The sequence below is a fragment of the Hyperolius riggenbachi genome, chromosome 11 (assembly GCF_040937935.1).
Source record: "Hyperolius riggenbachi isolate aHypRig1 chromosome 11, aHypRig1.pri, whole genome shotgun sequence".
NCBI lineage: Eukaryota > Metazoa > Chordata > Amphibia > Anura > Hyperoliidae > Hyperolius > Hyperolius riggenbachi.
This window is the reverse complement of record NC_090656.1, coordinates 117,889,690-117,911,698: the sequence shown is the minus strand read 5'-3', so window position 1 is coordinate 117,911,698 and position 22,009 is coordinate 117,889,690. Positions and strand designations below refer to the sequence as shown.

Sequence of the window (22,009 nt, the reverse complement as noted above, 5' to 3'; positions counted from 1 at the left end):
CTACTATTGTTAAAGCTTACATCTATTTTTTAAAATTACTTTTTCTGCTGTCCGGGCAGTTCCTTCAACGAGAATCTGTTATGGAGGGCAAGTCCTGACTCAGGGAGGTACTGACGAAAAATAACATTACAAGAGGACTCTTTCAAGGCCCTACTGTATAATGATGAGATGACTAAACTTTAAACCCTTTAATGAGAATCTGTTATGGAGGGCAAGTCTGCCATTCATTCAACTGTGTGTGATAAACTTTCCACGGTACTTTCTCAGTACCATGGTGACCACGGGTAATGGGCCAGGAATCAGGGTTCGATTCTGGTCCAGAGTGGGAGCCTAAGAAGCAGCTACCACCACCACACATCCAAAGAAGGCAGCAGGCACGGCACGCCAAGTCCCGACTCGAAAGTAGTGACGAAAAATAACATTGCAGGAGGACTCTTTCGATGCTTTGCTGTATAATGATGAGACAAATAAACTTTAAATCCTTTAACGAGAATCTGTTATGGAGGGCAAGTCTGCCATTCATTCAACTGTGTGATGAACTTTCCATGGTACTTTCTCAGTACCATGGTGACCACGGGTAACGGCCGGGGAATCAGGGTTTGATTCCAGTCCGGAGAGGGAGCTACAAATGCAGTGAAAGGTATGCACTGACTGGTATAATACAGTGTGCAGTCACACAGATGCAGTGAAAGGTATGCAGTGACTGGTATAATACAGTGTGCAGTCACACAGATGCAGTGAAAGGTATGCACTGACTGGTATAATACAGTGTGCAGTCACACAGATGCAGTGAAAGGTATGCAGTGACTGGTATAATACAGTGTGCAGTCACAGAGATGCCATGAAAGGTATGCAGTGATTGGTATAATACAGTGTGCAGTCACACAGATGCAGTGAAGGTTATGCAGTGATTAGTATAATACAGTATGCAGTTACACAGATGCAGTGAAAGTTATGCAGTTACTGGTATAATACAGAGTGCAGTCACACAGATGCAGTGAAAGGTATGCAGTGACTGGTATAATACAGTGTGCAGTCACACAGATGCAGTGAAGGGTATGCAATGACTGGTATAATACAATGTGCTGGGCCTGGCACAGTACAGTAGTGTTGGGCGAACATCTAGATGTTCGGGTTCGGGCCGAACAGGCCGAACATGGCCGTGATGTTCGGGTGTTCGACCCGAACTCCGAACATAATGGAAGTCAATGGGGACCCGAACTTTTGTGCTTTGTAAAGCCTCCTTACATGCTACATACCCCAAATTTACAGGGTATGTGCACCTTGGGAGTGGGTACAAGAGGAAAAAAAAATCAGCAAAAAGAGGTTATAGTTTTTGAGAAAATCGATTTTAAATTTTCAAAGGGAAAACTGTCTTTTAAATGCGGGAAATGTCTGTTTTCTTTGCACAGGTAACATGCTTTTTGTCGGCATGCAGTCATAAATGTAATACATATAAGAGGTTCCAGGAAAAGGGACCGGTAACGCTAACCCAGCAGCAGCACACGTGATGGAACAGGAGGAGGGTGGCGCAGGAGGAGAAGGCCACGCTTTGTGAGACACAACAACCCAGGCCTTGCATGAGGACAAGAAGCGTGCGGATAGCATGCTTTGTACCGCCATGCAGTCATAAATGTAATAAAGATAAGTGGTTCAATAAACAGGGACCACGCGGCAACGCTAACCCAGCAGCAGCAGACGTGATGGAACAGGAGGAGGCGCAGGAGGAGAAGGCCACGCTTTGTGAGACACAACAACCCAGGCCTTGCATGAGGTACCGCCATGCAGTCATAAATGTAATAAAGATAAGTGGTTCAATAAACAGGGACCACGCGGCAACGCTAACCCAGCAGCAGCAGACGTGATGGAACAGGAGGAGGCGCAGGAGGAGAAGGCCACGCTTTGTGAGACACAACAACCCAGGCCTTGCATGAGGACAAGAAGCGTGCAGATAGCATGCTTTGTACCGCCATGCAGTCATAAATGTAATAAAGATAAGAGGTTCCATAAACAGGGACCGGCAACGCTAACCCAGCAGCAGCAGCAGCACACGTGATGGAACAGGAGCAGGCGCAGGAGGAGAAGGCCATGCTTTTTGAGACACAACAACCCAGGCCTTGCATGAGGACAAAAAGCGTGCGGATATAGCAGCAATGCTTTTTGCCGCCATGCAGTCATAAATGTAAAACAGATGAGAGGTTCAATAAACAGGGACCAGAAACGCTACACCATCCCAGATGTTCATTGGTCATGTTACTTGGTTGGGGTCCTGGAGTGTTGCGTAGTCGTTTCCAATCCAGGATTGATTCATTTTAATTTGAGTCAGACGGTCTGCATTTTCTGTGGAGAGGCGGATACGCCGATCTGTGACGATGCCTCCGGCAGCACTGAAACAGCGTTCCGACATAACGCTGGCTGCCGGGCAAGCCAGCACCTCTATTGCGTACATTGCCAGTTCGTGCCAGGTGTCTAGCTTCGATACCCAATAGTTGAAGGGTGCAGATGGATTGTTCGACACAGCTACGTCATCTGACATGTAGTCCTTGACCATCTTCTCCAGGCGATCGGTGTTGGAGGTGGATCTGCACGCTTCCTGTTCAGTGGGCTGCTGCTGCATGGGTGTCAGAAAATTTTCCCACTCCAAGGACACTGCCGATACCATTCCCTTTTGGGCACTAGCTGCGGCTTGCGTTGTTTGCTGCCCTCCTGGTCGTCCTGGGTTTGCGGAAGTCAGTCTGTCGGCGTACAACTGGCTAGAGGAGGGGGAGGATGTCAATCTCCTCTCTAAAGTCTCCACAAGGGCCTGCTGGTATTCTTCCATTTTGACCTGTCTGACTCTTTCTTCAAGCAGTTTTGGAACATTGTGTTTGTACCGTGGATCCAGAAGGGTATAAACCCAGTAATTGGTGTTGTCCAAAATGCGCACAATGCGTGGGTCGCGTTCAATGCAGTCTAGCATGAATTGAGCCATGTGTGCAAGAGTCCTACCAGAATCCTCATCATCCTCTTGTGAGCGTTGTGATAGTTGTTGTGATGCATCATAGTCGTCACCTTCCTCCTGGTCTGCTTCTGCTGACCATTCGCGCTGAATTGTGGAAGTCCAACGTGCACCGCTCTGGCCCTCGTCAGTGGTGGCATGAAATTCCTGCTCCAACTCCAGCTGTTCCTCCTCCTCTTCTTCGTCATAGCTGCTGGGGCCAGCGTTCCCTGAGGCGGATGGCCTGATGTTGGTACCATCACGCTGATCGTTTTCTCCTTCAGATTCCCCCAGTTGCATCATGACAGCTGTTTCCTTGATTTTCAACATTGACCTCTTCAGTAAACACAGCAGTGGTATGGTAATGCTGACTGAAGAGTTGTCACTGCTCACAAGCAACGTGGATTGCTCAAAATTTTGGAGGACTTGGCAGAGGTCCAACATGTTGGCCCAATCGGATCCACAGAAGCTTGGCAGCTGTCCGGATGCGCCTCAGTACTGCGCCGTCATGTACTGGACCACTGCACTCTTCTGCTCACAAAAGCGTGCTAGCATGTGCAGCGTAGAATTCCAGCGCGTAGGGACATCACACAGCAAGCGATGGTGGGGGAGATTGAAGCGCTCCTGCATCTTGGCAAGTGCCCCCGAAGCAGTACTGGAATTTCTACAATGTTTGGCCACTCGACGCACCTTCAACAGAAGATCGGCCACGCCTGGGTATGTCCTCAGGAACCGCTGAACTACTAGGTTCATCACGTGCGCCAGGCAAGGGATGTGTGTCAGCTTAGCCAACCTTAAAGCGCGAATGAGATTACTCCCATTATCACACACAACCATGCCCGGTTTCAAGTCCAGCGGTGCCAGCCACAAATCCGTCTGTTCCTTTATTCCCTTCCAAATTTCCTCCCCTGTGTGCTGCTTATCCCCAAGGCAGATCAGCTTCAGCAACGCTTGCTGACGCATGCCAACAGCTGTGCTGCACTGCTTCCACGATCCTACTGCTGCTGGGTTAGCGTTTCCGGATGAGGTACAGCTTTGAGATGCGTTGGAGGAGAAGGAGTCAGAGAGGTAGGTGCTGCTGTTGTTATCCAGTGGGAGGGACGGCGGTGCAGCTGTTTGCGGCGTGGGCAACACCCGCGCCATAGCAGGTGAGGAATCGCTGCCAGGCTCCACAAGGTTCACCCAGTGCGCGGTAAGGGAGATGTATCGACCCTGTCCGAACGCACTCGTCCAAGTGTCAGTGGTGAGGTGAACCTTGCAGGCAACGGCATTCTTCAAGCTTCGGGTTATTTTGCTGACCACGTGCTCATGCAACTCAGGCACTGCAGAGCGCGCAAAGTGGTAGCGGCTGGGAACCACGTAACGTGGGATGGCCACTGACATCATGCCCTTGAAGCTGTTTGTCTCCACCACTCGATATGGCAGCATTTCGCAGGCCAGAAGCTGAACCGTAGCGCTGCACACGGAATGGCTGTTGGTTGTTGTGTTTGATGAACACTGGGAGACCTCAAGAGCACTACTCCGGAAAGTGACAGTGTCAGCGTCGTCTGATGTTTGTGAATGTTGTGAACCACGCAATGGCTGGGCTACTGCTGCTGCTGAGGCGGGTCTGGTGGTGAGTCTGGTGAACCCAAGGGAGGCAGTGTTGCTGGTACCCTGTCCTGCCGCGTTTGCCCACAGAGTGGGATGTTTGGATAGCATGTGGCGGCTCATGCTGGTGGTGGAGAGGTTGTTAATACTTTTCCCCCTGCTCAGGCGGGTCTTGCACACCTTGCAAATCGCCATGGTAACATCCTCAGTGCAGTCTTCAAAGAAAGCCCAGACTTTGGAGCACCTGCCTCCTTGCTGGCGATTTCTGTTTGCTCCTCTTTTGCCTCTCACTTGAACTTCCACGCTTGTGGTGCCTGAAATTGCGCGCCGCCTACCTTGTGGCACAAGGCGAACTCGTGCAGCAGTGGGTTCTTCAACAGACTCATCTGTGCTGCTGCTACGACGGCGATGTTCTCGTTCACAAACAAAATCTGGGTCTCTGTCCACATTGTCCATACCCTCCTCTTCCATCTCCTCAAACTCGTCATATGTCATTGTGGGGGGCCGCCGCCGTGGAGTAGAGCTCCCCAGAACAACCTCTGCGCAGCTCACTCCAACGTCGTCTTCCAGATCTTGTCGGCCGACCTCCTGCAATTGCAACCCCTCCTGCCCAACTTGCTCTGGGATTTGGGTTTCCGAGTCCTCCTCGGACTCGCCTTGTATTTCAGTGTGCGGTGCATTTCCCACAGTTAATGGTTGTGAATCCGGGCACAACATTTCTGGCTGTTCCTCCATTGACCTTTGAAAGGTGGAAGTTTGTTGGGCTGGGAATAGCTCCTGCGAATACCCCATTGTGTCCTGAGGTAATTCATCGGACTGGTTATCTGGCAGTTGTGTGCGTGGTGTCGCTGCCGGTTGTGTCAGCTTTGTGCCCACTGGCTCCTTGTAACTGGCTGAGGACTCGGACCTCGTGCGTGATGTGCTGGTGCTGCTTAACCCACTGCTGGACGCTTGAGAGGTCATCCAAGTAATTATCTGGTCCTGTTCTTTTGGATCTGTGAGGGTTGTTGTCCTGGACAACATGGGCGGTATTGAGTGGGTTTTCTTGGGTGCTCCCCTGTGGCCTGTACGTGAACCGTCAGGGGAAACACCTCTTCCCTTGCCCCTTCCTCTTTCACCGGATTTCTTCCTCATTTCACTTATCCTTACAGTACACGCTGACTGGCAGCAGTACAGTGGCAGTACATAAATGCTATACAGTACCACTATTCCCAGCAGCGACACAGAGCACAATGCTATACAGTGGCGGGTGAGCGGTGTACCACTATTCCCAGCAGCGACACAGAGCACAATGCTATACAGTGGCAGGTGAGCGGTGTACTACTGTTCCCAGGCCCAGCAGACACAGAGTGGAAGTAAACACAATGCTATATAGTCTGGCTGAGCGGTGTACACAGAGTGGCAGTACACACAATGCTATAAAGTCTGGCTGAGCGGTGTACACAGAGTGGCAGTACACACAATGCTATATAGTCTGGCTGAGCCGTGTACACAGAGTGTCAGTAAACATGCTATATATAGCGTGGCTGAGCGAGGTACACAGTGGCAGTACACACAATGCTATATAGTCTGGCTGAGCGGTGTACACACAGTGTCAGTAAACAATAGTATATAGTCTGGCTGAGCGGTGTACACAGAGTGTCAGTAAACAATGGTATATAGTCTGGCTGAGCGGTGTACACAGAGTGGCAGTAAACAATGGTATATAGTCTGGCTGAGCGGTGTACACAGAGTGGCAGTACACACAATGCTATATAGTCTGGCTGAGCGGTGTACACAGAGTGGCAGTACACACAATGCTATATAGTCTGGCTGAGCGGTGTACACAGAGTGGCAGTACACACAATGCTATATAGTCTGGCTGAGCGGTGTACACAGAGTGGCAGTACACACAATGCTATATAGTCTGGCTGAGCGGTGTACACAGAGTGGCAGTACACACAATGATATATAGTCTGGCTGAGCCGTGTACACAGAGTGGCAGTACACACAATGCTATATAGTCAGGCTGAGCCGTGTACACAGAGTGTCAGTAAACAATGCTATATAGTCAGGCTGAGCGGTGAACACAGAGTGGCAGTAAACACAATGCTATATATAGCGTGGCTGAGCGAGGTGCACAGTGGCAGTACACACAATGCTATATAGTCAGGCTAAGCCGTGTACACAGAGTGTCAGAAAACACAATGCTATATATAGCGTGGCTGAGCGAGGTGCACAGTGGCAGTACACACAATGCTATGTAGTCTGGCTGAGCTGTGTACACAGAGTGGCAGTAAACACAATGCTATATATAGCGTGGCTGAGCGAGGTACACAGTGGCAGTAATACTGTAAACCACGTCCCAGACCAACACACTACCGTTTCTTATGGTATTATCTTATAATAAGTATCATTCATGGCTCAGAGTGGTCTGGCTAAAAAGTCACAGGATAGCGTCCTGTGCAGCCCGGATCACCGGGGAGGGGACAGGTAGGAGAGGGAGGGGGGAATTTTGCCGCGGAGGGGGGCTTTGAGGTGCCCCCCCCCCCCCGCCAGCCACACGCAGGCAGAAGAGATCAGACCCCCCCTGCACATCATCCCCATAGGGGGGGAAAAAGGGGGGCAATCTGATCTCTCTGCCTGCACCCTGATCTGTGCTGGGGGCTGTAGAGCCCACCCAGCACAGATCACTAATAACCACGCTGGTCCTTAAGGGGGGGTAAAGGGTGGGTCATCAAGTGGTTAAACCTTGGTGGGACTTGATTGGTCCATTTTCAAGCTGCTTTATGTGCATACAATTTTACATAATCCTACATGAACTGAAATATTTGCATCTCATTGTTGATCATACCTAGTGCAAACCTGGTGACCAACAACAAGAAACTCCTTACCTCTTTGCTTGCCAACAAGGATTTCTCCACTCCAATTTATAACTTTTATATAACGTGTTATGGTTTTTGCTAGATTGTTCGCTGCTATTCTTTCTCTCCATTAAAATGAATCTACCATCCATAAAGAGAATCATGATTGCTTTTAGTGAACTGGTTTATTTACCCTACAGTTCCTCTTTAATATAATAATATCTTCACAACAAACACAGAACATTTATATCGCGCTTTTCTCCTGGCGGACTCAAAGCACCAGAGCTGCAGCCACTAGGATGCACTCTATAAGCAATGTTAGGGAGTCTTGCCCAAGGTCTCCTACTGAATAGGTGCTGGCTTACTGAACAGGCAGAGCTGAGATTTGAACCCTGGTCGCCTGTGTCAGAGGCAGAGCCCTTAAAGGGAAGGTTCAGGGAGGGGATTAAAAAAATAAAAATAAATTTCCACTTACCTGGGGCTTCCTCCAGCCCGTGGCAGGCAGGAGGTGCCCTCGCCGCCGCTCCGCAGGCTCCCGGTGGTCTCCGGTGCCCGACCCGACCTGGCCAGGCTGGCTGCCAGGTCGGGCTCTTCTGCGCTCCATTTCCTGGCACTTCTGCGTCCCACGCCGGCGCGCTGACGTCATCGGACGTCCGCCGGGCTGTACTGCGCATGCGCAGAACTACTGTGCCTGCGCAGTACAGCCCGGCGGATGTCCGATGACATCAGCGCGCCGGCGTGGGACGCAGAAGTGCCAGGAAATGGAGCGCAGAAGAGCCTGACCTGGCAGCCAGCCTGGCCAGGTCGGGTCGGGCACCGGAGACCACCGGGAGCCTGCAGAGCGGCGGTGAGGGCACCTCCTGCCTGCCACGGGCTGGAGGAAGCCCCAGGTAAGTGGAAATTTATTTTTATTTTTTTAATCCCCTCCCTGAACCTTCCCTTTAACCATTACACTATCCAGCCACAACAGAAGGTGGTAGCATTGTAGCAGTTTCTACAACACTGCACCACCAGTCATGTATTACTACCATGCTGTACGTAAAGTAGAATAGCATTAAACTTGAAGCATGCAAATTCAGTCAAGCAGTGTGGTGGTGGTGTGGATGCAGTTGAGGACCATCTAAATGTGGAAGCAAGCAAAGATGGTCTTACCATGATCATAAGGCAATGAAACGTCATCAGAATTAATTGACACTTTTCCACTACTTGAGATAATCTGTGCCCAAACAAAAAAAATTGCAGTTAAGATAGGAAAAGAAATAGCCAGTATATGATGTAGCCATAGTTACAAAAGCTTCACACGATCAAAAGAAAACTGAAATAATTAACTGGTTGATTATATTTTAAATGAGCCTACATCCAATAAAGCAACTCAAAGCATCAAACATCTAACATAAAATAAGAACGCTACCCCAGCTAATTTCCTGAAAAAATAATGTAGTATTTTTGAGCTGTACTGCAGAAGCTCTGCCTGTTATGCTTTTGAAATTACACACATGGAACAAGCTCTGTTCTCTGAGTTTATGACACAAGGAGATTGGTTTACAAAAGGGACCGGAATTGATAACCTTAAAGAGAATCTGTACTCTAATGTTCTTACAATAAAAAGCATACCATTCTATTCCTTATGTTCCCCTGGGCCCCTCTCTGCTGTTTCTGCCACTCCCTGCTGCAATCCTGGTTTGTAATGAACAGTTTTAGGCAGTGTTTACAAACAAATGACTGGCTTCTAACCAGAGTATCATAGGCTGAGAACAGCTTACTGTGTGATTCATGCAGAGCTTGGAGGGTGTGTGTAAAGCTTTTGCCAATGACAAGCTGTGCTGCACATTCCACACATTCCAGCCTCTGCCAGACAGACACAACAGAGGAAAGAAGATAAGATTTATTACAGAGACAGTGCAACTAGAAAAGGTTGCAGTAAGACAGACCACATCAGAACAGGTATAGGAACTTATAGAATAGAAGAAATAAGGCTCAAAATTTTGTTACAGAGTCTCTTTAAGGCTGGTTTTACAGTGGGACGTTAAAGTCCCACGTTACAGCAGCCAGTAACGCAGCCTAACTCACAGCACTGTAAAATCAATGTGCTGTTCACAGTGCACACGTTGCGTTACATAGTAACGCAGCACGTTTAAACAAAGTGCTGCATGCTGTACGCTAAACTGGGCTAAGCCACATTAGACTGTTTGCACATGCTTAGTAATGTTGGAGGAGGAGGTCACATGGCTAATTAATATTCACTGCACTGTGGTGACTCATGGTGGGACTGTAGTGTTGTCCGGATCATGAACGAATCGTTCATTTCATCCGGATCTTTTTTGTGAGTCGAATCATCTGGATCACCACAATGAACGATTCGGTTCACAGTGGATGTCTGTCTGGAAGAAACAGGAACATACAGAATGTACAGTGCAGGGAAAGTCCTGTCCCGCTAGTCATTTCACCCAGTCTGCTTCCCTAGTAAAATTATTCAAATGATTCGGTTCAAAGATCCGGATCTTTTCAATGATCCGATTCAAATTATCCGAATCCTTAAAAAGATCCGGACTTCCTATCACTAACCTGGAGCGGCTGCTTTGAGAGCTGCATAACGCAGCTCAATCTGACGTCCAACTTCAACACCACCATGCGTTGCGTTAGAGGCACGTTACGCGACCATAACGTCCCCTAAAACGCAACATCTTGGTGAGAAAGTAGCCTTATCAGATACATACATATCTATCTATGGGGCACATTCAATAAATAGTGGTAAAATTTTATTATTACTTATGGCGGTTACACAGCACACGTTGTGTACCTAGTGCAACTTGCATTGCTAGTGTACCAAAGTAAGTGGGTTGTGCAAATTGCACAACACATGCTACATAACTGGCATAAGTAATGGTAAGATTGCCGTGTACTGCCTATGCAGGGGCAGTTTTGTAAATACGCCTGTAAATATCTATACCTATAATTTATATTATCACCATGTAAGTGTGCCCACAAAAATTGGGGCGTTGTGAAGTTTGGTATCTTGGGGTGTATTATTTATCCATTTGTCAGACATCACTAGAGGGTTTAATATCCCAGGCGATGCTTGTAGCGATCCCAAGCAAATGGTGGTCTTTAAAGCCATGTATTTTGTCAGGTATAATTATTTAAAAAAATCACTGCAACTTAAAAAACAATTATACTAAAATCTTAATGTGAAATTTCAGGAAAAATCATAAGGAGTTTCGTCTGTAATTGTAATCATACATAATTTTCATGTGATTCTGTGCCTACTTTAGCGGTTAATAACGAATCCCTCATACATGCTATTGCCACCAATTTTGTGACATTACTAAAACTAAATTGCTACAATTTTAAAAATGCTAAGGAAAAATAGTTCAAACTGTTAAAAAAACATTTTTCCTTTGCATTTTTAAAATTGATTTTCTCAAAAACTACAAGGTCTTTCTGAAAAATATATATTTTTTTTACTTGTACTCACTATTTTTCTTAACATATGTAGCAATTTGGTGACAATAGCATGTATGGGGTCTTTGCTATTCACCGCTAAAGTCGGGGCAAGCTTACGTGAAATTACGAATGCTTACACAAAATCAATAGAATTATGGGCGTAATTGCGAAAATGTTTGGCAAATTTGGCGTAATTTTAATTAGCTGATTACAATCATTACTAGTATTGTTTAAAAGAAAAATACTGTATATATGGCTGCCTCCATATCCCTCTCACTTAATGTGTCCTTTAAAGCAGAAGTTATTTGCAAATGTTCTGTTTTAGGTAAAGCTTCTGATTTTCCATTATTCAGTCAAGTACTCTGTAAAATACCATTGAACTTTTCATTTAAATCATAAGCTCAGGATTTCGAATAACATCTAAATAACAACACTATAACAATAACACGTAGAAACCTGTTACATGGAACTTGGACTGAACTGCAAAACTCCAAGACATTGAGGAGGCCAGCAAAGCTGAAGGGTCACAGTGTTAATGGGCAGGGATGCTCAAATCCGAATTCGGGTGAAAGCCGGATAGTTGCTATCTGGATTTCACCCTTTTAATTACAATCACCTGTGCAGGCTGGGTGGGGGGTCAATCTTACCTATCTGATGTCTTCTTCGGTCCGTCCCTCGGTGCCTACCACGATGCGGTCCACGCGCGTCACGCGAGAACAAACACTTCCTCCATCAGCCTGGAAGGAGGAAGTGTTTGTAATCACATGACCGCCGCGTGGAGCGCATCGTGGGAGGCGCCGAGGGACAGACCGAAGAAGACGTCAGATAGGTAAGATGACCCCCTGCCCAGCCCGCACAGGTGATTGTAATTAAAAGGGTGAAATCCGGATAGCAACTATCCGGCTTTCACCCGAATTCGGATTTGCTCATCCCTTTTTATGGGAACACTGAAGAAGCCTCAGGTATGGCCACCTCTTGCATCTTAATTTTTTTTCTTTTTAAGTTCACATGTGTTTTAAAGGTGTTACTTTAATAATTGACACGTTTAATGGTAATTGTACATTGTAGTGCTAGTACTATTTCAGATCATGGCTTCTATGCCCTACCTACTGCTACCTAGCTATGCATAAAATCAAACAACTGTTGTTCCAATACGTAGTGCTACTTCTAGCTCATCATAATCCTATCATCTTTTCTACTTTTTTTGGCATGCATTTCTCATCACTCATCATTATATAGCTCATACCTTAATTACTTTTATCCATCACTTAATTATGCGCCACTTTATGGGATAATCTCTTCATCTTCTATTCCTGTCACTTTTGTATATGATAAGTTTATGCACAATAATGTTATTATATTGTTTGGTTTGATCATCATATTCTGTCATCATGTTTAATGATAATGCTTTGTCTCTTTGGATCTTACATTTGATTCATTCTGCTTATTGTGCTTTTGAGACAATTATTTACTGAAGATTTTTTACCTGAGGAAAATGGTCTAGTCCAGCGAAACGGTTAGTAAAAAAAAGCCTTTAAAAGCCCTTGTCCCTTGACAGCTGATCTGAGGTGGTAACATGTAACTGAGGGCCCTTTTCCACTAGCAATCGCAATCACAAATCACAAACGCCAGCGATTGCGATTTTTCATTAATTCTGTTATGCGATTGCGATTTGCGATTTTCATTTGCATTGCATTATCATTGTAAAAATCGCTCCAACAAGCGATTCGATTTGCGATTAGCGATTTCCAAATCGAATCACTGTAGTGGAAAATACTTCTCGTGATTTCTATGTTAAAGTAACAACCCTAGCGATTTAACCACCCTGGCGTTCTGATCAGATCGCCAGGGAGGCTGCGGGAGGGTTTTTTTTAAATAAAAAAAAAACTATTTCATGCAGCCAACTGAAAGTTGGCTGCATGAAAGCCCACTAGAGGGCGCTCCGGAGGCGTTCTTCCGATCGCCTCCGGCGCCCAGAATAAACAAGGAAGGCCGCAATGAGCGGCCTTCCTTGTTTTGCTTACACCGTCGCCATAGCGACGAGCGGAGTGACGTCATGGACGTCAGCCGACGTCCTGACGTCAGACGCCTCCGATCCAGCCCTTAGCGCTGGCCGGAACTTTTTGTTCCGGCTGCGCAGGGCTCAGGCGGCTGGGGGGACCCTCTTTCGCCACTGCTCGCGGCGAATCGCCGCAGAGCGGCGGCGATCGGGCAGCACACGCGGCTGGCAAAGTGCCGGCTGCGTGTGCTGCACTTTATTTGGCGCAAATCGGCCCAGCAGGGCCTGAGCGGCAGGCTCCGGCGGTACTGGACGAGCTGAGCTCGTCCATACCGCCCAGCTGGTTAAAAATCACTAGCGATTTGCGATTTTGCGATTCAGCAATCACAATCGCTCTAGTGGAAAAGGGCCCTTAATGAGCTGTTATATTGCTGGAATATAACTAGCTATAACACTAGTCTGTGTTTACACTCAGACTGGTTGCCTGACTGCCTGTTTGTGATGATGATTCACTCCAGGCTGCACCCACTTTACAAGCTGCTGAGAGGGGTAGACCACTGTTTACAATTAGCATTATTAGTATCTTTAATAGTCACGAGAAGCAAAGATAATAAACACACATTGCTAGAATATTTAACCCCTTACCACCATATCAATAAGATTCTTTCAGCAAGGCGATAATTAAACTATAAACTGAGGGGTTGATAGCAACTCCCCTGTGCAGAGACATGGTCTAGCTCTCTGGGCGCTGTCAGTATTAGATACATTTTGTATCTAAAACTGAAGGAGGATTTTACAGCTGAGAGGAACAGCTGTGTGAGGAATCAAATTGCTCCTAGTACTTGTCCTAATGTGTGCTACAACATACAGCATTTAAAAAATAAATGCATAGATCGATAGTATTCCTTTAAACTACCTCCTCCCTATTTATGCCTATAGGGCATTTCTTGTTATAGCATTAGTTTATTAGAGGCACAGAGACATTGATATTTATGGTTTTGAGTCGTATGTAGTAAAACTTTTTTTTATTAAAACAAGTAACAATAAAGTGCAGTTTGTAATATGTGAAGGCTCCAAGAATGACTTTATTACTCACTATTCTTGCTTGTTCCACGATTATCATTACTTTCATCAGACAGGTCTCATAGTCATTCAAGTGACATGGCTTTATCTCTGCATGGACGATGAATGTTTTGTATGTAGAGTTTGTACACAGCTGAATAATTTCAAAATTGAAAAAATACCAGTATTAAAAATACAAAAAAGATCTACGTGCATAAAACAAAGCATACAAAATTAAGTACTACACAGTGCTGGTCGTAATGGAAAAATCTACGCTTACGGATCATTACGCGTAATTTTACGCTATTACGCATTACGCAATTACGGTTACGGCGTAGGAAATTATCTACGGTTCATCACTGTAATTATCCGTTAACTTACGCAGTTACGCGTAAGGATACTGTAATGTAGGCGCTTACACTACGATGTTACGCGTAGTGCCGTAATACCCATTAATGCATATTTTTTTACGCATATGGACGATGTGTACGCAATAGCCGTCAATGTGACAGCAATTGCGTACACATCATTCGTATGCGTCAAAACGTATGCTTATATACTGAAGGGCGGGAGAAGATACTATTGGTTGCTTAGGATGTTGACTGATTGGCTACTCTTAGAAAAGGGGAGTTTTTACGTTAGTAATTACGCGTAAAATTACGCGTAAGTCTTCGTAAAATTACGCATACCTAGCATTTACGGTAGACAGTGTAATTGCGATACCACTTAACTCCTTACGCGTAAATAATTGCGTGTAAGACCGTAAGTTACGCGTGGCGCTTACGCGTGAATTTACATTGAATTACGATGCGTAATTACGCTCATGCGTAATTTCGGCAGGGCACTGGTACTACAGTCAAAAAATAGTTTCCAACATTTTACAGTAAAAAACACATTCAGATTAATATATAGTAGGTTCTTCACTTTTGCCATGATTGTGCTGAAAGAAGGATTTATATAAATTAAATTTTGCATGAGTTAACCCATGGCTTTCCCCTGAAAATCATGGTAATTGCAATAGTTATGTTATATTTGTATTTTCTTATCCCTTAATATCCTATAATAATATATTAAACAAGGAAGCTGTCTGTCATTATTTATCTCCAGTTGCACTTGAATCTTGTTATAGAAACAAGTAAAGGTGGCCATACACTTATAGATTTGCAGCAGATTCGACAATCAGATAGATTTCTGGCAGATGCCTGTCAAGTCCAATCTGACAGGAATCTATCTGATGTGTGCCACACACTAGGAACAGATTTCCAATAGATTTCAGAATGAAATCTATTGAAAATCGATCTAAATGCATTATTGGACCATTAGATCCAATGCAAATGTATGGGCCATCGATCTGCTGCCAGCAGCAGATCGACCTAGATTTTCCATCCTGTCAGATAGATCAAATCGATCAAAATCGATCTAAATTGGCCGCAAATGGATTGAATGGGGAATTTGATAGAATTGTTTTCTGATCGATCGATCGATTCTATAGAATCGATCGATCGATGGCTAATAGATTGATGGTAATTGGGTAAAAGAGGATCACCAGATCACCAGGACAACAAGCAGTTATGTGAAGTTGAGTTCACTAAAAACATCCAGAGAGAGGAATAGCAATTTTTTCCCACCTGATTTGATGTGGTAATTAAACAGAGCTCACAGCAACCCTGAAGTAAAAGTAAAAATTGTTTCTATAGTAGACATGGTTTAAACCTACGATTATCGGTTCGTGAACCCCAAATGCGAACTTGCGAAAAAAGTTTGCGAACCGGCGAACTTCGCGAACCGCAATAGACTTCAATGGGCAGGCGAACTTGAAAAACTACAAACACTGTTCCTGGTTACAAAAGGGATGGAAAAGATGTTTCAAGGGGTCTAACACCTGGAGGGGGGCATGGCTGAGTGGGATACACGCCAAAAGTCCCGGGGAAAATTACGGAGGTGATGGCGGCTTTCAAGCCCATATGGTTGGGCTGAGGTAGGTAGCTCAATGACAGAACAACAGTGAGTGTCCACTTGATCGAATTTGGTCTGTCTGCTATGAAGCAACGACCTTATTTTCTTGGGTGTGCCCCCCAACACATTCATATAGGTCACTGCTTCATTGTGATACGCAAGCCCCATCACCGTGGCAAGGTAACGATCACGAAGGGGAATTGACACATGTACATGCCTTTTGTTTTGTAGTTGCAGCCGCAGTGCAGTCAGAAAAATTAGACATATATATGCACCAGAAAAATTATTCTTTTTGTTAGGCCTTAAAAATTCAGGAATCCACCTGGCGTCCTGGACCCTGTTGGTGGTGGCGGAGAAAGCAGTCAAGCGGCCTGCAGGCAGAGATGCTGTGTGGGGACTGACTTGGTCTTTGGGCAGGCAGCAGTGGACGGCAGGCAGGCAGAGATGCTGTGTGGGGACTGACTTAGTCTTCGGCAGGCAGTCACACGGCGTGCAGGCAGAGATGCTGTGTGTCGGGACTGACTTAGTCTTCGGGCAGGCAGTAGCCCTCTGGGATCCGTAGGTGATGTTTCTAACAAATCTTCCTCCTCACGCTCCTTTACAGCTTGATCCACCACCCTATGCACAGCACACTCCAGGAAGAAAGCATATGGGATCAAGTCACTGATGGCGCCTTCACTGCAACTCACCAGGTTTGTCACCTCTTCAAATGGATGAATGAGCCTGCAGGTATTACGCATGAGTGTCCAGTACTCCGGGCCTCCAGCCAGAAAATGACCAGCTCCCCAGAGCATGACCTTTGAGCTTAGCTGTACAGATACTCGTTGGCGGCTTTCTCCTGTTGTAGCAGGCGGTCAAACATGAGAAGCATTGGATTTCAGTGAGCGCTTTAAGGCAAGTTGTTTCTCTGCTTAATATCGGCCAAGCACGCGATGGCCGTGTAGGAATGCCTAAAATGCTCACACACCTTCCTGGACTGCTTCAGGACCTTCTGTAAGCCTGGGTACTTACACAAAATTCTTTGCATTATAAGATTCAGCACATGTTCCATGCAGGGTACATGTGTCAACTTTCCCAAACTCAAAGCCGACAAGAGATTGCTGCCATTGTCACACACCATGTTGCCGATCTCCAGTTTGTGTGGTGTCAGCCACTGATCCACCTGTTTGTTCAGAGCAGTCAGGAAGGCTGCTCCAGCGTGACTTTCGGCTTTGAGGCAAGACATGTCCAAGATGGTGTGACACCTTTGTACCTGGCATGCAGCATAGGCCCTGGGGAGCTGGGGTTGTGTAGTTGGAGAGGAGATCACAGCACCAGTAGAGTAGCAGTGCGGCTGCCACTCAGCCGTGGAGGAGGAGGATGACAGCAAAGAGGATATAGCAGGAGGAGTAGGAGGAGAAGGATAGGAGGTGGCAGCAGGCCTGCCTGCAAGCCGTGGAGGTGTCACAACTAGGTCCGCTGAACAGCCACATACTCCCTGAGGCAGACACACACACACACACAAAATTCCACACCGCTGAGCACTGGGATGATGGCACTTTGGTGATGGCAGCAGCAGCTGACCTTGAAGGGCATGTTGGCTTGCTGTCCATAGGTGGCGATACATGCCACCGGACACTGCCACGAGCTGTTTCTGAAAACGAGATCCCCCTGCTTCTTTCAGCAACTCTTCTCCTCCTACTCCTCTCTGATTCCTCATCTGAACTGTTTCCCTGTTCATCTTGTCTATTGGGAACCCACGTGACATCCATGGCAGTATCATAATCATCAGTATCATCATCATAATCATCCTCCACAGCTTTGCTTGTATCAGACACCTCCAAAATGCACCAACAACAGGTACTTCATCATCCTCACACCTTATGTCCATACTGACGCTTAACTCAGACATATGAGGTGGTGTAACATGCTTAGCGCCTTTATCTTGTAACAATAATGGCTGTGAATGTGGTTTTAGTAGTAGCAGTGCTGGCTGCCAGTTGAGAGTTAAGTGGGGTGCCAGAATCAGAGCAGGAGGATGTCACGGTTCCGTGTGGAAGCTGAGGAAGATGAGGTGTTCTGTCTTGACAATATTAGGTGTTGATGGCACGTCCCTTTAGAACACTGTACTTTGGTCGAGGGCTGCACGAAATCCCGTCAGCACGACCTCAAACAGACCTGCTGGGTGGCCTGCCTCTGGCTCTGCCTCTGCCTGTTGTTTTGTCCATATTTGGGGGATGAAGTGAAAGGTATGCACTGACTTGACTAATACAATGTGCAGTCACAGAGATGCAGTGAAAGGTATGTACTGACTGCTGGTATAATACAATGTGCAGTTACATAGATGCAGTGAAAGGTATACACTGACTGCTGGTATAATACAATGTGCAGGAACACAGATGCAGTGAAAGGTATACACTGACTGGTGGTATAATACCATGTGCAGTAACACAGGTGCAGTGAAAAGGTATGCACTAAATGGTATAATACAATGTGCAGTCACACAGGTGCAGTGAAAGGTATGCATTGTTTGCTGGTAGTATACTACTATGGGCAGTCACACAGGTGCAGTGAAAAGGTATGCACTGAATGTGCTGGGCCTGACACAGTATAGCAATTAGCAAGGGCTAGCTGTGACAGACAGGGCTGTATATGCAATGTCAGTGGCACAGAAAAAAACCCATCACAAGAACATTAGCTCTCAAAAGAGCTGTTTTGTGGTGTGTTTTTTAGCAACAAATATCAGCAAGGAGCAAGCTAACAAGACCTAACTAAGCTTAACCTCTCTCCTTTCTCTCACTAAGCAGGCAGTAGACAGAGTGAGAAAATGGCAGACACTGCTGCCTCTTATAAGGGTGGGGAGGGGCTCCAGGAGGGAGTGCAGCCTAATTGGCTGCCATGTGTCTGCTGACTGTGATGTAGAGGGTCAAAGTTTATCCCAATGATGTAGTATAGGGGGCAGGGCCAACTCGCTAAGTGTTCACGGTTCGTCGCGAATCCACCTTTGTTTTCGGGAACAAGTAGAGATGGCCCGAACTTAGTTGCATGAACATCGCGAGTTCGCGTTTGCGTCAAACCGCAAACTTTATGCGACTTCAACCCCGACTCCTATACTACATCATTGGGCTAAACTTTTACCCTCTACACCACAGTCAGCAGACACATGGCAGCCAATCAGGTTGCACTCCCTTCTGGAGTGCCCCCCCCCCCCCCCTATATAAGGCAGCAGCATCGGCCATTTTCTCACTCTCTGTGCTGCTGTATTAGTGAGAGGGGGAGACATTGGAGAGATAGGGAAAGCGATAAATAGGAGGTCTGTTAGCTTGTTTCTTGCTTATATTTGTTCATGAAAACACCCCAAAACAGCTCTTTTGAGAGCTAATGTTCTTGTGATATGTTATTTTTTGTGGCCCACTGACACTGCATATACAGCCCTGTCTGTTGCAGCTGGCCCTTGCTAATTGCTACACTGTGCCAGGCCCAGCACATTCAGTGCCTAGTGTGACTGCTGCACTTTGTATTATAATACCAGTCACTGCATACCTTTCACTGCACCTGTGTGACAGCACGCTGTTTTATATACCAGTCCGTGCATACCTTTTCACTGCATCTGTGTGATCGCAGGTTGTTTTATATACCAGTCACTGCATACCTTTCACTGCATCTGTGTGACCGCACGCTGTTTTATATACCAGTCACTGCATACCTTCCACTGCATCTGTGTGACCGCACGTTGTTATACCAGCAATTAATGCAACCTTTTCACTGCACCTATGTAACTGCATATTTTTTTACCAGCAGTCACTGCATAGCTTTCACTGCACCTGTGTGACTGCACATTGTTATACCAGCAGTCACTGCAACCTTTCACTGTACCTATGTGACTGCACATTGTTATACCAGCAGTCACTGCATACCTTTCACTGCACCTGTGTGGCTGCACATTGTTATATCAGCAGTCACTGCATACCTTTCACTGCACCTGTGTGACTGCACATTGTTATACCAGCAGTCACTGCAACCTTTTCACTGCACCTGTGTGACTGCACATTGTTATACCATCAGTCAGCGCATCCATTTTCACTGCACCTGTGTGACTGCTGCACATTGTATTATAATACCAGTCACTGCATACCTTTCACTGCACCTGTGTGACTGTGCATTGTTATACCAGCAGTCACTGCAACCTTTTTACTGCACCTGTGTAACTGCACATTGTATTATAGCAGCAGTCACTGCATACCTTTTACTGCACCTGTGTGGCTGCACATTGTTATATCAGTAGTCACTGCGTACCTTTCACTGCACCTGTGTGACTGCACATTGTTATACCAGCAGTCACCGCATCCATTTTCACTGCACCTGTGTGACTGGTGCACATTGTATTATAATACCAGTCACTGCATACCTTTCATAGCACCTGTGTGACTGTACATTGTTATACCAGCAGTCATTACAACCTTTTTACTGCACCTGTGTAACCGCACATTGGCTATCATTCATAAAAGTGCTGTCGGTCAAGTAAATCCGTGCGGGGAAACACCGCTGTCGGTATTTCAGCCTTCTGGGTGGTCATTCATAAAAATGTTTCTAGTTGCGATAGGAGTGCGGAGATATCCCGCTGTAGGCTAGCGTTAGGCTGTTAGTAGGCATGCAGAAACAGGAGAAGCTGGCTGAGTCCCTCCGTGTGGTGTTCTCTCTGCTGCTGCTTGGGAGGTCTGTCCCATTCACTTACATGTACTCCGCATGCTTATCGCTACATCCAGGGGAGCGGTAATCCCCGTCCGCATACAGCTTGCGTTAATTTTTATGAATTTACATTTTGTTACATTTCCGCATAGAATCACCGCACAATGCGGTAATTTATCGCTCTGCTCTGGAAAGTCAGCTTCACATGCGGAAACAGCCTTTATGAATACACATTTTGCTCAGTGGTCGGTAAATTCGGCTGTTTTTAGCATTTCTGCATGCAGGAAACGCTTTATGAATGATAGCCATTGTATTATAGCAGCAATCACTGCATACCTTTCACTGCACCTGTGTGACTGCACATTGTATTATACCTGCAGTCAGCCAGGCCGCAATTATTTTTCTAAAAAGACGATACCCAAACTGTAACCGTTTCTCAGGCTCCCACTCCGGACCGTAATCGAACCCTGATTCCCCGGCCATACCTGGGGAATCAGTCAGTCTCCACAAAGCATCTCTGCCTGCAGCCCGTTTGACTGCCTTATTCGCCACCACCAACAGGGTCCAGGACTCCAGGTGGATTCCTGAACAAAAAGAATTATACATTTTTTGGTGCATGTTTATGCCTGCCTAATTGTTCTGGATGCACTGCGGCTGCAACAACAAAACAAAAGACATGTACATGTCAATTCCCCTTCATGATCATTACCTTGCCACAGTAAAAGGGCTTGCGTATCACAATGAAGCAATGACCGGCTATATAAGTGTGTTGGGGGGCACACCTGACCCAAGATAATAAGGTCATTGCTTCATTGTGGACAGACCAAATTCGATCAGCTGGACAGTCACTGTTGTTCTGTCATTGAGCTTCCTCAGCCCGACCATATGGGCTTGAAAACCACCATCGCCTGCACTCTCGACATGGTGCGCACCAGTTTAGCATGGCCATCACTACACAAACAGTTGTTTGCGGTGTGTTACACAGTGAGTTTGGTCTGTCAGTGTGAAGCAGTACACTAATTACCCTACCTGATTAATGTATACACACGCAAGATGTTTGCAAGCACTTTATGCCTCCAATTTAGCAATGCAATGTGATTTCTGCCCTTAAAACCCTACTGTGCGTCAAATCCGTAATTTTCCCCAGGACTTTTGGTGTGTATCCCACTCCGCCATGCACCCCTACAGGTGTTAGACTACTTGAAACATCTTTTCCATCACTTTTGTGGCCAGAATTAGTGTTTGTAGTTTTAAACGTTTGCCTGCCCATTGAAGTCTATTGCGGTTTGCGATGTTCGCCGGCTCGCAAACTTTTTCTCAAGTTTGCGTTCGCGGTTCACGAACCGAAAATCAGAGGTTCGAGCCATCTCTACGAAAAAGTTTGCAGGCACACCGTTCGGGCCATCTCAATTCTATAGTCCTAACTATGAGGGCTTTCCTAGTGTCCAATAGTCTTAATTGTTTTGGCTG

The 22,009-nt window shown here is 46.2% G+C and overlaps 1 protein-coding gene across 1 annotated transcript in view; it reads right to left on the bottom strand.

Annotated features, from left to right (window-relative positions):
* Positions 1-22,009, bottom strand: part of LOC137537857 (mucin-2-like) — a 350,759-nt gene that overhangs the window by 266,780 nt on the left and 61,970 nt on the right. Inside the window, exons 5-6 of the mRNA XM_068259807.1 lie at positions 13,950-14,069; positions 8,563-8,626 (exon numbers count right to left, since the gene is read on the bottom strand). Coding sequence (XP_068115908.1) covers positions 8,563-8,626; positions 13,950-14,069 — 184 coding nt within the window. The remainder of the gene's footprint in view (positions 1-8,562; positions 8,627-13,949; positions 14,070-22,009) is intronic.